This window comes from Lissotriton helveticus, chromosome 5_1, assembly GCF_964261635.1.
Source record: "Lissotriton helveticus chromosome 5_1, aLisHel1.1, whole genome shotgun sequence".
Taxonomy (NCBI): Eukaryota; Metazoa; Chordata; class Amphibia; order Caudata; family Salamandridae; genus Lissotriton; species Lissotriton helveticus.
Genome location: NC_136065.1, coordinates 19,438,784 through 19,452,581, shown reverse-complemented (window position 1 = coordinate 19,452,581; position 13,798 = coordinate 19,438,784). Strand labels below are relative to the sequence as shown.

The 13,798-nt window shown below is 51.0% G+C and overlaps 1 protein-coding gene across 1 annotated transcript in view; it reads left to right on the top strand.

The window, feature by feature from the left end:
* VPS52 (VPS52 subunit of GARP complex) overlaps positions 1 to 12,748 on the top strand; it is an 87,591-nt gene extending 74,843 nt beyond the window's left edge. The window contains exons 18-20 of the mRNA XM_078641611.1: positions 2,151 to 2,262; positions 3,406 to 3,524; positions 11,450 to 12,748. Of these exons, the coding sequence (XP_078497737.1) occupies positions 2,151 to 2,262; positions 3,406 to 3,524; positions 11,450 to 11,596 (378 nt within the window). The 3' untranslated portion in view covers positions 11,597 to 12,748. The remainder of the gene's footprint in view (positions 1 to 2,150; positions 2,263 to 3,405; positions 3,525 to 11,449) is intronic.
* Positions 12,749 to 13,798: the final 1,050 nt, after the last annotated feature.

The following is a 13,798-nucleotide window of genomic DNA, read 5'->3' as shown; positions in this document are numbered from 1 at the left end:
TGAATACCATTTACATAAATACATTTGGTATTCTTCACCAAGATGGCAAAAAGAGTAAAAGATCACTTTACGCATCTAGAAACTTATGTTATTCTCTGCTCTAGGCTCAGCGGGTGCTCTGCTCAGGAGCTCTCGCTCAGTGCTGTGGGCAGGAGATCTCTGCTGGAGTAAACTCCATCAACGCTCTCTCCAGAACGTCTCCGATCTCCTGGATTAAGCTCTTTTTATGCTTTCTTGGAGACTCTCTGTACGCTCTTCCTTGTAGCTCTCTAACCTGCTTAACCTCTTTTCACCTTCCCCACCCTATCCCCTCAGGAGGGCTCTGAGGTTTTGTAACAGTCTGCCTGTGTGATCTATTTGGAAGCTGCTCTGAGTTTTTAACCCCTTGCATGCTGGTGACGAACCCCAGCCGTCACCCTCCGCGGTGCTCGTGTGCGGATGACGGCTGGGGTTCGTCACGGCCCCGCCCTGTTCGTTTGTTTACCGCACAGCGGCGGAAACGGGCCAGCATCGAAGGGGTTAAGGTCCTGTGCTGCGCTGCTTGCGTGCTCGCCTGCTGGGATCCTCTTGCCCTGTATTGGTACCCGCAGGCTCTCTTAAACGAATTCTCAATCAATCAGGATTTGTATAGCGCGACCACTCGAGGCTATTGGTTGAACATCCATGTCAGATTCCAACCGGCCCAAGCACTGCAGGAACGTAGCATGCACCAGTCCCCTTCCTATGCCCACTGGACACCCACAGGATAATCTCTATGGGTGCACCTATGGACCTGAAAAGAGGGTGGTAATGTTGAGGAGACACCAAGTCTTCCACCCTTGTAGGTAACAGGACACAGCTCCCTCTGTCTTTACGCTTCTGCACCTGCAGCACAATGGGAAAAAACAACACCTTTCATATGCACTGGACACTAATGTAACCAACCCCCAATGACCATGCCTTAACAAACATGCAACCCTTCTCACCTGTGGCAGATGCAGGCTTTGCCTCGTAAAGATGTGGAGTATTGCAACAGTAAAAACGATGTACTCCGGTTTCTGCGCTAATGACTCTTAGCAGATTCAAGGAAGGAGCTATTCTCAAAATGTCCTCGTACCAAAATTATATTATGCGGGGAAAAAGGTCGGTAGTGGCATGCAGCCAAAACCAAAAAACCCCGTTCTTAAAAAGAAATGAACTCGAAGGGAGAAGGAGCAGGGAAACCCTCCGTTGCGCTATACAAACAGCGCGATAGAAACAAAGCCGCCGCGGAGTGACCCAAATCGTCACTTCCGCACACAACGAGGCGGAGCGTACCCCCGCAGAGACGCGCTGGAACTAGCGGCAAGTCACTGTAACTCAGCGTTTAGTAATCTCTCACGCTGGAGTGAACGGGAGCCCCCGAATCACCCAAGACCAACTAATCAGAATCACTGGGGCATGAAAAGGAAAAGGGGAAAAAGGGAAGGGATACCGGGATACCGCTAACTAAACTAAAAAGAAATAGAGAAAAACGGGGAAGGGACCAAAACGAAGCAGGAAGGAACACAAACCCTCTTCACGAGCCCGTGAGAGGGGACAGGGCAGCAACAAGGAGTAAGGCAGCAGATGAGGAGGCTCAGCTCTGCGACTTCAGCAACCAACAACCAGGAAGGGAATCCAAACACTGGCAATATCGAGCAATGAGCCAAAGGTAGGACTGGTTTTTATCTACCTATCCCTGGTCATGTGATGTTAAGGCATGGTCACAAAGATAGGACTAGCTTGATCCCTAACAATCCAGGTCTTGAGGTCCCTCCTGAGCTGTTGGGGCGATGGAGCTGCTCTGGGGTGTAGGGGGAGGGTGTTCCGCCAGGTGGGAGAAGGAGCCTCCTCCGCTGTTCACCTGGCAGATGCGCTCTGTGCTAAGCTCCATCTTTGTGCACAGGACCTTCCAAATCCCTGCGCCGAGGCCCTTTATGCTCTCATGCCAAGCTCCTTAGATACTCTCCTGCGGGCGCCTTTGCCATGCTCCCTATATGCTCTTTTGTAGGCAGGCTCTGATGTCACAAGCTAAGCCCCGTGTATGCTTTGCTGTAAGCTTGTGGTATTCTCTCCTGTAAGCTTCTGGGATGCCCTTCTGCAGGAGACGTGGTTGTCCTGTGCTAAATATCTTGTTTGCTCTCCTGCAGGAATTCATCGAAGAGATCCTGTCGCCTCCCTTTGGTGGAATGATGGCCTTTGTGAAGGAGTCAGAGTCGCTGATTGAGAAGGGGCAGCTTGACCGATTGAAGAATGAAGAAGGTGAGGTCACATCACATTCAGGCCCAAGACTCGGTGGTTCTCCTGTTTTTCCTCTTTTAGTCCGTCTGCTCCATCTTGCCTTCTGACCGGCTACTCAGTACTTCCAGCCACTGACCGGCTGCCTCATTGTTGGTTCTAGGAAGCTGGTTGTTCTGTGGGGTGCCTAGCAGTCACAACCTTTTCGTTCTCTCGAAGCAGAAGTCCTCTCTCTGGGTTTATTTGGGAGGTGGCGGAATACTTTTCAAGTGATAGGCACGTCTCAGATCTAGTGTGAAAGGGGAAGTATACCACCTTTTCTCCAAGGAGTGTGGTGTACAGCAAGGATTCGCAGGGTCGGGTGAGAGGTGGGGCTGCAGTTTTTTTCAAATGGGAACCGCGTTGTCTGCATCATGGGTGAGATAACATCCTGTGTCTCTCCAAGTGGTGTCGGTGGATAGAGTACCACTGCTCTTTCTTCTCTTAAACATTTACCTCTGGAGTCAGCTACGAGGTAGCTCTTAACAGTGTTTCTCCATTGAATGGAAGGGGTGAGTGTATCCATGTCTTTCTCTTGGGCAGATGTGATGCCCTGTGTTAGTTTTAAGGAGGTTTCTGTGTGCCCTTCTTCCTTCCTGTGAATGGACATCATGCCTTGGGATAGTTTTAAAGAAGAATGACTGTGTCGAAGTCTAACCTTGAAACACTCTGTATTATTTCTAAGGAGAGGTGAGTGTGTCCTAGTCTTGCCCTTGAAATGCTCTGTGTTACTTTTAAGGGGAATGGGTGTGATGTCCTGTGTTAGGATTAAGGAGGGGAGGAGTGTGCCCCTTGTCCTTCTCTTGAAACAGTCCATGTTAGTTTTAAGGATGGAAGAGTGTGCCCTTGAACGAATCTGATGTCCTGTGTTATTTTTAGGGAGGGGATGGTGTGCTCCAATCCTTCTCTTGAAACGCTCATGTTCGTTTTAAAGGAGAGGGACTGTAATACAGTCCTTCTCTTGAATTGATGCAACGCTCTGTGTTATATTTAAGTAGGGGAGAGTCTATCCCTGTGTCTTCCGTTTTGGACATTGTGGAAAAGAGCCCATGGAACAATAATATCATATGTCGCTTTGAAGTGTATCCTAATTTTGCTTGTACAGTAACACCACCTCATCTCCCTTAGGCCGCGTAGTGCAGCTGGTCCGTGGATTTGCTGCCACCTGGAAGCAGTCAGTTGAGAACCTGAGCCAGGATGTGATGCGTTCCTTCACCAACTTCAAGAATGGCACCGGTATCATCCAGGTGAGGGCACTGAGCACTGGCGCTACTTATCGAGGCATTGCAGGCAGTAATGATGAATGCACCGGTATCATTCAGGTGAGGGCACTGAGCGCTGGCGCTTGTTAACAAGGGATCGCAGGCAGTAATGACGAATGCACCAGTATCATCCAGGTGAGGGCCTTGAGCGCTGGCGCTCGTACTTGAGGGATCGCAGGCAGCAATGACTGTGTGCACCGGTATCATCCAGGTGAGGGCCCTGAGCGCGGGCGCTCGTACTTGAGCGATCGTGGGCAGCAATGACTGTGTGCACCGGTATCATCCAGGTGAGGGCCCTGAGCGCGGGCGCTCGTACTTGAGCGATCGCGGGCAGCAATGACTGTGTGCACCGGTATCATCCAGGTGAGGGCCCTGAGCGCGGGCGCTCGTACTTGAGCGATCGCAGGCAGCAATGACCGTGTGCACCGGATTAATCCAGGTGAGGGCACTGAGCGCTGGCGCTCGTACTTGAGGGATCGCAGGCAGCAATGACCGTGTGCACCGGATTAATCCAGGTGAGGGCCCTGAGCGCGGGCGCTCGTACTTGAGCGATCGCGGGCAGCAATGACCGTGTGCACCGGTATCATCCAGGTGAGGGCCTTGAGCGATGGCGCTCGTACTTGAGCGATCGCGGGCAGCAATGACTGTGTGCACCGGTATCATCCAGGTGAGGGCCCTGAGCGCGGGCGCTCGTACTTGAGCGATCGCAGGCAGCAATGACCGTGTGCACCGGATTAATCCAGGTGAGGGCACTGAGCGCTGGCGCTCGTACTTGAGCGATCGCGGGCAGCAATGACCGTGTGCACCGGATTAATCCAGGTGAGGGCCCTGAGCGCGGGCGCTCGTACTTGAGCGATCGCGGGCAGCAATGACTGTGTGCACCGGTATCATCCAGGTGAGGGCCCTGAGTGCTGGCGCTCGTCCTTGAGCGATCGCGGGCAGCAATGACTGTGTGCACCGGTATCATCCAGGTGAGGGCCTTGAGCGCTGGCGCTCGTCCTTGAGGGATCGCAGGCAGCAATGACCGTGTGCACCGGATTAATCCAGGTGAGGGCACTGAGCGATGGCGCTCGTACTTGAGCGATCGCGGGCAGCAATGACTGTGTGCACCGGTATCATCCAGGTGAGGGCCTTGAGCGATGGCGCTCGTACTTGAGCGATCGCGGGCAGCAAATGACTGTGTGCACCGGTATCATCCAGGTGAGGGCCCTGAGCGCGGGCGCTCGTACTTGAGCGATCGCGGGCAGCAATGACTGTGTGCACCGGTATCATCCAGGTGAGGGCACTGAACACTGGTGCTTGTACTTGAGGGATCGCAGGCAGCAATGACTGTGTGCACCGGTATCATCCAGATTAGGGCACTGAGCGCTAGCACTTCTTATCGAGCGATCGCAGGCAGTAGTGAATTTGTGCACCGGTATCATCCAGGTGAGGGCCCTGAACGCTGGCGCTCGTCCTTGAGCGATCGCGGGCAGCAATGACTGTGTGCAACGGTATCATCCAGGTGAGGGCCCTGAGCGATGGTGCTCATACTTGAGCGATCGCAGGCAGCAATGACCGTGTGCACCGGTATCATCCAGGTGAGGGCACTGAGCGCGGGCGCTCGTACTTGAGCGATCGCAGGCAGCAATGACCGTGTGCACCGGTATCATCCAGGTGAGGGCCCTGAACGCTGGCGCTCGTCCTTGAGGGATCGCAGGCAGCAATGACCGTGTGCACCGGATTAATCCAGGTGAGGGCCCTGAGCGCGGGCGCTCGTACTTGAGCGATCGCGGGCAGCAATGACTGTGTGCACCGGTATCATCCAGGTGAGGGCCCTGAGTGCTGGCGCTCGTCCTTGAGCGATCGCGGGCAGCAATGACTGTGTGCACCGGTATCATCCAGGTGAGGGCCTTGAGCGCTGGCGCTCGTCCTTGAGGGATCGCAGGCAGCAATGACCGTGTGCACCGGATTAATCCAGGTGAGGGCACTGAGCGATGGCGCTCATACTTGAGCGATCGCGGGCAGCAATGACTGTGTGCACCGGTATCATCCAGGTGAGGGCCCTGAGCGCGGGCGCTCGTACTTGAGCGATCGTGGGCAGCAATGACTGTGTGCACCGGTATCATCCAGGTGAGGGCCTTGAGCGATGGCGCTCGTACTTGAGCGATCGCGGGCAGCAATGACTGTGTGCACCGGTATCATCCAGGTGAGGGCCCTTAGCGCGGGCGCTCGTACTTGAGCGATCGCGGGCAGCAATGACTGTGTGCACCGGTATCATCCAGGTGAGGGCCCTGAGTGCTGGCGCTCGTCCTTGAGCGATCGCGGGCAGCAAATGACTGTGTGCACCGGTATCATCCAGGTGAGGGCCCTGAGCGCGGGCGCTCGTACTTGAGGGATCGCAGGCAGCAATGACTGTGTGCACCGGTATCATCCAGATTAGGGCACTGAGCGCTAGCACTTCTTATCGAGCGATCGCAGGCAGTAGTGAATTTGTGCACCGGTATCATCCAGGTGAGGGCCCTGAACGCTGGCGCTCGTCCTTGAGCGATCGCGGGCAGCAATGACTGTGTGCAACGGTATCATCCAGGTGAGGGCCCTGAGTGCTGGCGCTCGTCCTTGAGGGATCGCAGGCAGCAATGACCGTGTGCACCGGATTAATCCAGGTGAGGGCACTGAGCGATGGCGCTCATACTTGAGCGATCGCGGGCAGCAATGACTGTGTGCACCGGTATCATCCAGGTGAGGGCCCTGAGCGCGGGCGCTCGTACTTGAGCGATCGCGGGCAGCAATGACTGTGTGCACCGGTATCATCCAGGTGAGGGCACTGAACACTGGCGCTCGTACTTGAGGGATCGCAGGCAGCAATGACTGTGTGCACCGGTATCATCCAGATTAGGGCACTGAGCGCTGCCACTTCTTATCGAGCGATCGCAGGCAGTAGTGAATTTGTGCACCAGTATCATCCAGGTGAGTGCGCTCAGCTGGCGCTCGTTCTCGAGGTATCGGGGGCAGTAATGACTGTATGCACCGGTATCAACCAGGTTAGGGCCCTGAGCGCTGGCACCTTGTTATCGAGGGATCGGAAACGGTGTGCACTAGTCCCTAGTACAGGTGCCGCACCCTAGCTCTGGTTTCAGGAGCAGTGGGGAGCAGGTCATGGATACTGTCATTGTCCAGGCATGGGTGCCTGTTAGAAATTGGGTTTCTGGTTGGCACCCTGTCCAAGCAGGAACCACAATCCTTTTGAGAGTAAGTCAGATATACACCCTAAATTAACCTGTGCTCACCCTCTGGTAGCTTGGCACTGGCACAGAGCATTCAGGCTTAACTTAAGAGGCAATGTGTAAAGTATTTGTGCAACACTTCAAACAGGAAAACAGTGAAAACACCACACAAAAAGATACCACACCTGGGTAGAAAAATAGAGCTTAATGTAATGAACAAAACAAGACCAAAACAACAAAACTCCAATAAGTAGAACCGGAGTCATGAATTTTCAGAGAATAGCTTGAAACAGAGTGCTTAAAAGCATTAAGTGCCCATTGGGGCTATCTGGTTGTGCTTGACTGGGTCAAATCCAAAAGTTCAGGAGGACCATGATAGAGCGGGGGTCAGATACAGGGATCAGTCTTGGCCCTCTGAAACGGTACCATGGTTCTAGCAGAGTGACAATCCTTTCAGTAGCACAGCAGTCCTTCTTCCTGGCAGAGTATCCACCGGTCTAGAACTGTACGGTGTTGGTGGTGTCAGGGTCCAGTACTTCTACCAAGTGGTGCCATTGTGCACTTCAAAACCCTCTCTTTGATGTCTCCTCCACTTCCCTGCCCTTCCTGCTGTGGCCCCAGACTCACAACAGGGGGTTCTGCAGCCCTTTGTGTGGGGACAAACCCCAGCCCATTTAGGTGTACGTTTCAGCTCCTCCCTCCCATCCTGCCCAGGATGGCCCATAAGTCACACCTACGTTCCCTTTGTGTGTGGCTGTCTGGTGGGAATGCACAAAGTCCAGCTGTCACCCATCCCAGACATGTATTCAGAGACAGGTAGAAGGCACCGGAGGCCATATTATTCAAAGTTCCCCGGGGGCGCAACATGTTTTGTGCTTGCTTTGCACACCCCTTGGCACTTGGGTATTACAGAAGGGGCTGCTGAAGCTTGTGCGCCCCCTTCTGTAATACAGATAGTGCGGGTGCACATATAGCACCAGCGTTATCATTAGAGGGCGTTCCTTCATTTGCATGGTGGAGGCAGCTTTATGCAAATCAGGGAATCTCTTTGCCTCTGCATCCTCGTCAAATTATAGCTTGTAGTGCAAAGGTAAAGAAGCTGTCCAGAGGTGTGCTGACAGTGCATCCCCTGATGGCAGCCCTCTGGAGGGGGTGAATGGGGTCTTATGGACACCCTAGACATCCCCTTGCAGGCAGGTAAACTAACTCACTGCATAGGATAGCTTGAATCCAGTGGCATGGAGAGCACAGGACTCACGTCTGAGCAAATACCCGTCCCACTCGGGGTGCCAAATGCAAAAACAACAGTTGATGGACAGGATGCAGAACAATGTCATACATTCACCCCAGTACAGAGATCTGGGCCTAAATCCATATTTTTTTTTGCTCACCATGCCCTTCCAGTTTGAACCAGCCCTATGACCCTGCGCCCAAGGGAACAGTCCAGCCCGAACTGCCAAGCCAGGTCCTCCCTGGACTGGAAACAAGCATCCAAGGACCGGTTTCGGGCTTTCAGCCCTCATCAGCCTGGATAGCTTGAGTCCAGTGGCATGGAGAGCGCGGGACTCCCGTCTGAGCATACCCGTCCCACTCGGGGTGACAAATGCAGAAACAACAGTTGATGGACCCCATGAGGCACAGGGTCAAGACTGATTTGCATATGGCCATGTCTGAACTGGGGTGGCGTGGTGAGCAAAATAACGATGGATTAAACCCAGATCTGTGACTGAGGGTGAATGTTTTGCCAATGTGCAACATTCCATCCATCACCTTGTGTGTTTTGCTGTTCGCCCTATGTGGGAAGGGTATGCCCAGACATGGGTCCCGTGCTCACTACGCCACTGGAGTCAAGCTATCTTGGCTGATGGCGGCTGATAGCCAGAAACCGGTCCAAGGATGCTTGTTTCTGGTCCAGGGAAGACCTGGCTTGGAAGTTCGGGCTGGACTTTTCCCATGGGGTGCAGGGTCAAGACTGATTTGCATATGGCTTGGTTCAAACTGGAAAGGCATGGTGAGCAAAAAAATTATGGTTTTAGGCTCCGATCTCTGTACTGGGGTGAATTTATGACATTGTTCTGCTTTCTGTCCATCAACTGTTGTTTTGCATTTGTCACCCCGAGTGGGACGGATATGCTCAGACATGAGTCCTGTGCTCTCCATGCCACTGGAATCAAGCTATCCTGGCTGATGAGGGCTAAAAGCCCAAAACCGGTCCTAGGATGCTTGTTTACATGTCCAGGGAGGACCTGGCTTGGCAGTTCGGGCTGGACTGTTACCATGGGGCGCAGGGTCAAAACTGATTTGCATATGGCTAGCTTCAAACTGGAATGGCATGGTGAGCAAAAATACGATGAATTTAGGCCAGATCTCTGTACTGGGGTGAATGTATGACACTGTTCTGCATTCTGTCCATCAACTGTTGTTTTTCCCCTTGGAGGTTTAACCAAGATGGCCCACTTGATCTTTGGCTGGTGTGGAGTTCATCTCACTCTTTGCTTCAAGTCAGAACTGTGGCAACCACTCCTGTAGGTGGCAGTGCCATAAGAGACTGGACCATTGAAGCGGATAGAGGAGAGGGAGGCGGTGCGGAGACCGAGAATGCCTGCATTTTTCCCTCCATGAGGGATTCCTCTTCTGAATGAGGGTACAGAGAGCTCAACCCAAGTGATGAGAGAGGGTTCCCTCACAACCATCTGCTCATAGCTGCATTACTACATGATGTGCAACACTCTACAAAAAAAAAAGAAACACAGGGTATTCAAGAGGTGATGGTAAACCTGCCCATTCATCAATGAGAGTGGCCCCCTTGGGTGTACCGGGCAGAGGGCTAGTGCAGAAGTGCTGCTGAATGCAGAGTGCAAGCACTCATTATGGAATGTGTGAATACATGCATGGACTGAGTGAATCACTCATTGAAAACAGTCGTACCCAGGAAGACAAGTATCACCTATGGGGGTCCTCGCTTTGACAGGGAAGGAGATTTGTGACTTCCTAAATTCCGAGGTTCTTCCATCGACAACCTTGATATCACACATAATGAACTGGAAATAAGAAAAGTACAGATTGCGAACCAGCGGGGGGATTTCTGCGCTGCAATAAGGTACAGTCATCATAGTACCCAACAGCTTAAAAGAAATGCTAAGAACAGTTGAGCAGTGGGCGCCATAGGAGTGGGAGCCTGCGTTGTTCCTTATCTGAATGGAACCACCCAACAACGTGACACAACCGCCAGGATCTCAAGAAATAAGAGATGGAAAGGCCTCCAGAGGCATCCTTGGGGTGCGTCACTGGCCTCAGGGTCTTGTCACAAGGGAAAAGGGCAGAACCGTACAGAAGAAAGGCGGAGAGCGGGGTCTGAGCCATCGGCCATGTCTAGCGCCCACCACTGTGATTGTTTCGATGCTCTGCAATAGTGAGGCCTCGGGTTAGGGATGGACGGAGACAAGGAAAAAAAAATCAATCAATAAACTTTATTCAAATACAAGGTGTACTCATAAAAGTGTAGTGCCAAGCAGTTAAGTACATACAATAAAAGATTATTTGAAATGTTAAAAACAAATGCTTATAAAAGCATCCAGTCGTTAGAATTACCCTCTCCACCAAAAGTGCATAAAACACAAAGTCTGCGGTTTTAAGACCATGCTGGTGGTCTATCAAGTGTTCCTTTTGCGACGGCGTCTGACAGCTCATGTTAAAAAGGCACCCAAAAGAATGGTCTCCTCCTCGTCCACCAAATTAAAAAGCATATTCAGCGCATCCCTCCAGTTCTTAATACATTGTTTCCTTAGGAAGAGAATCAGAAAGTGCTTTGAGTGCATAACATAAAAACCTCAGAAAAATGTAAGGTGCAACATGGTTTGCCCTGAGTTTCAGGGACATGATAAGGAATCCAGACCAGTGTTAAAGCCCATTGGGAAGCAAAGCAAGATCTCAAATATACTTCTGAGCGCTACAGAGAACCAGTGGAACCCACCCTTACCCGCTAGATCAACAACAGCATGTGGAGGGCTAACAGAATCCACCAATAACACTCAAGATCTCAGTCGCACTTCTGTTAGCCCTATGCATGCGGTTGACGATCTGGCAGGTACGGGTGGGCTCCATTGGTTCTGGGTAGCTCTCAGAAGGGCGATGAACATCTTGCGTGTAACGGGAGGTTCCGTTAGCCCTCCACATGGTGTTGATGATCTACATGTAGGGGTGGGTTCCATTGGATCTCAGATGATGGTGGTCTTCGGTGAAGCGGGTGTGTTCTATTAGTCCTCTACACTGTGTTGATGATATAGCGGGTAGTTCCAGTTTCCCTTTGCTCTGTGTATCCCACCCCAGCTTACTAGCCGTCTTGTGGATAACTGTGCATTCTGGTGGATGTCTATAGCTCTCTTATAGGCGTTGGTGATCCTGCGGGTGGGTTCTATCAGCGCCCTGCAGGTTGTTGATGATCTTACAGATAGCGGGTGGGTTCCATTCTCCCTCTTCAGGATGTTGATGATCTTAAGGGTAGCAGATGGGTTCAATTAGCTCTCCACACGCTGTTGGTGATGTAGCCTATGGGGGTGGGTTCCATTTGCTCTCTGTATCCCACTGCAGCTTGATGGCCATCTTGCTGGGTAGGGAGGGTTCTATTGGCTGTGTGCATGGTGATGGTGATTTATCATACTTACCGCCCTCTCTCACGTGTGGTTTGTTCTCTCCATCTCACAGGGAGCGCTGACCCAGCTGATCCAGTATTATCACCGCTTCCATAAGGTGCTGTCCCAGGCGCCCTTCAAGAACCTGCCGGTCCGCTCCGAGCTCATCAACATTCACCATCTCATGGTAGAAGTGAAGAAGCACAAGCCCAACTTCTGATGTGGCCATAACGGCGCTTTCCAGAAAATGACTGTGTACGCCATTCTCCCAGGAAGTGACATCACAATATGCAGCAGCTCATACTTTCCAGGAATTTTGCTGAAAATGTAGGAAATTCGCAAAAAAAGGATGTATATTATCACCTCAGTGGTATGCTCCAAGGAATATTGCTGCAAGCCTTTCGTAACCAGTAAAATCACTACCCAGGCTTCCCCAAACAAGAATTTACACAAGATGCCGGTCCCTCTCTATGCAACAAGAGTGTGATCCCGAAAGTGACATTCCCATTCCACACTACACAAACACACTACAGCAAAAGACCACTTGCGAGAATGATGATTCCAAGATAGGTGAGCATCTGGTTCTCCAAGTGTTGGCGTTTTCTGGGAGGACCCCCACCGTACTCCAAGACTGACATGGAGCCCGGGTGCCCCACCACCTCGCGCACTCCACATAGTTCTATGCCAGTAAAACGTGTCTCCTGTCCTGCTACTCTTCGCGGATGTTACCTTGTTGTAATGCCTCTTTCCTTCCCACGTGACGTCCGGAGAGCGCCATTCTGTTGTTGTCTTTACAGATATGTTCAAAATTTAGGCGAAAGACCCAGACTGCTCCGGAGAAGGTTACTGAGAGCACAGACTGTAAAACACCCTGAACACCCCCTTCTGTTCAGACAGAGGGGAGATTGATCTGCGGTCCAATGGCTGAACTTGTGACCTTACCTTCTAAGCCATCTTTAGGTTTATGTATAGTGGCATTCTGGGACGGGGAGAGAGATTGGTGTTCGCATTCCATGTGTGGAGAATGGAGGCCTGACCCCAGACTAAAGACTGCCTACTTAAGAGAGTCCTACTCTATTTCTTCTGCCAGAAGTTCTGATCCAGATGAAGTGCAGATCTCTCCTGTGAGGAGAGGACGTTAATTTGCCCCTTTCCAGTCCTGTCTGTCTTTCCTTTGGATGTGGATTGTGCAACAACGCAAGCTTTTGCACCCCACGCCTCCGTCTTTGGTTCTATCTACTGTATCTTCGTGGTCTGGACGCTCCGCAGCTCTGTTACCAAACCTCTGACCAAGATGTACATAGTGATACTGGTGACAGTCGCGGGGTCTCACGCTTACTCTTGAATGTCTGAATAAATGATTTCCCTCTGATCTCGCCAGGGTGTCTGTTCCAGGTACGGCCGGATATTTTTCTCAGGACCCTGGGAATCTACCCTGCATGAATATGCGTTTATAATGGAGTTGAAAGGATATTTCAGAATAATTATGCATAGTGGCATGTTTACATATTAGGGAAATATAGAATATGCATTATAGTCAAACATGCATGACATTAATGGAGTGCTCTTATAAGTTACAGAAATATAAATGTAAAATATTAACAGCAGAGCCACATATTACCGTATATTTATTTTTAACAACACATTTTATTTGGTTGTTCCATTGAATTTTGGGCCGCAGCCCGACAAAGACCTGTAAAAAATAAGACACAGCAGGAGTACCGACATTTTTGAACAATTGCAAAGCCTGCGAAACGTGCAGGTTACATCACGTTAACAAAATGCAGACTGTACTAGATTTTGGTAATGGTACATATGATCCATTCATAGAGTGACGGGCTGTCACATAATATGGAATGGTCCGATCAATAAATATATGCATAGGTAGTGATTCCTATCAGGGGTCTGAGAAAGGTAGGGGGGGAGATCTATCCCACGATGCAGTGCCCATATATTACCTTATATTTAATGACCATAGTTTGGAGGAAAAGGTCACTTGACTGATGGTTAGTCACATCACTGCTATGAATTTTTTTTTCAACATTACATATTCAACCACTATAGGGCTAGAATTATGAACAGAAACTGCAAAACCATTGTTTCAGACACATAACTATTGCTACTGCACATTGTATTGCTTATCAAGATTTTTATATCTATTTCCTACCACTTCTTGCAGTCCCAAAGCACTTTCCAGACCAGGGTCAATGTGTGGATGGAAGAAGGGTGATGCTGCAGCTGTGCCATCGACAGCTGGATTTGTGTGTGATGCCCTGCGATCGTGCTCCAGATTTGACGCAATGGCACCTGAGCATGTTTTACGCTTGTGGTTGAAGGCAAGGTGTGGAGATATGTTTGCTGGCAGCCTATACAAACCAGTCAGGATTGTGGCCTTGGAGTTCTCGTTAAGGAGAAAACAAAA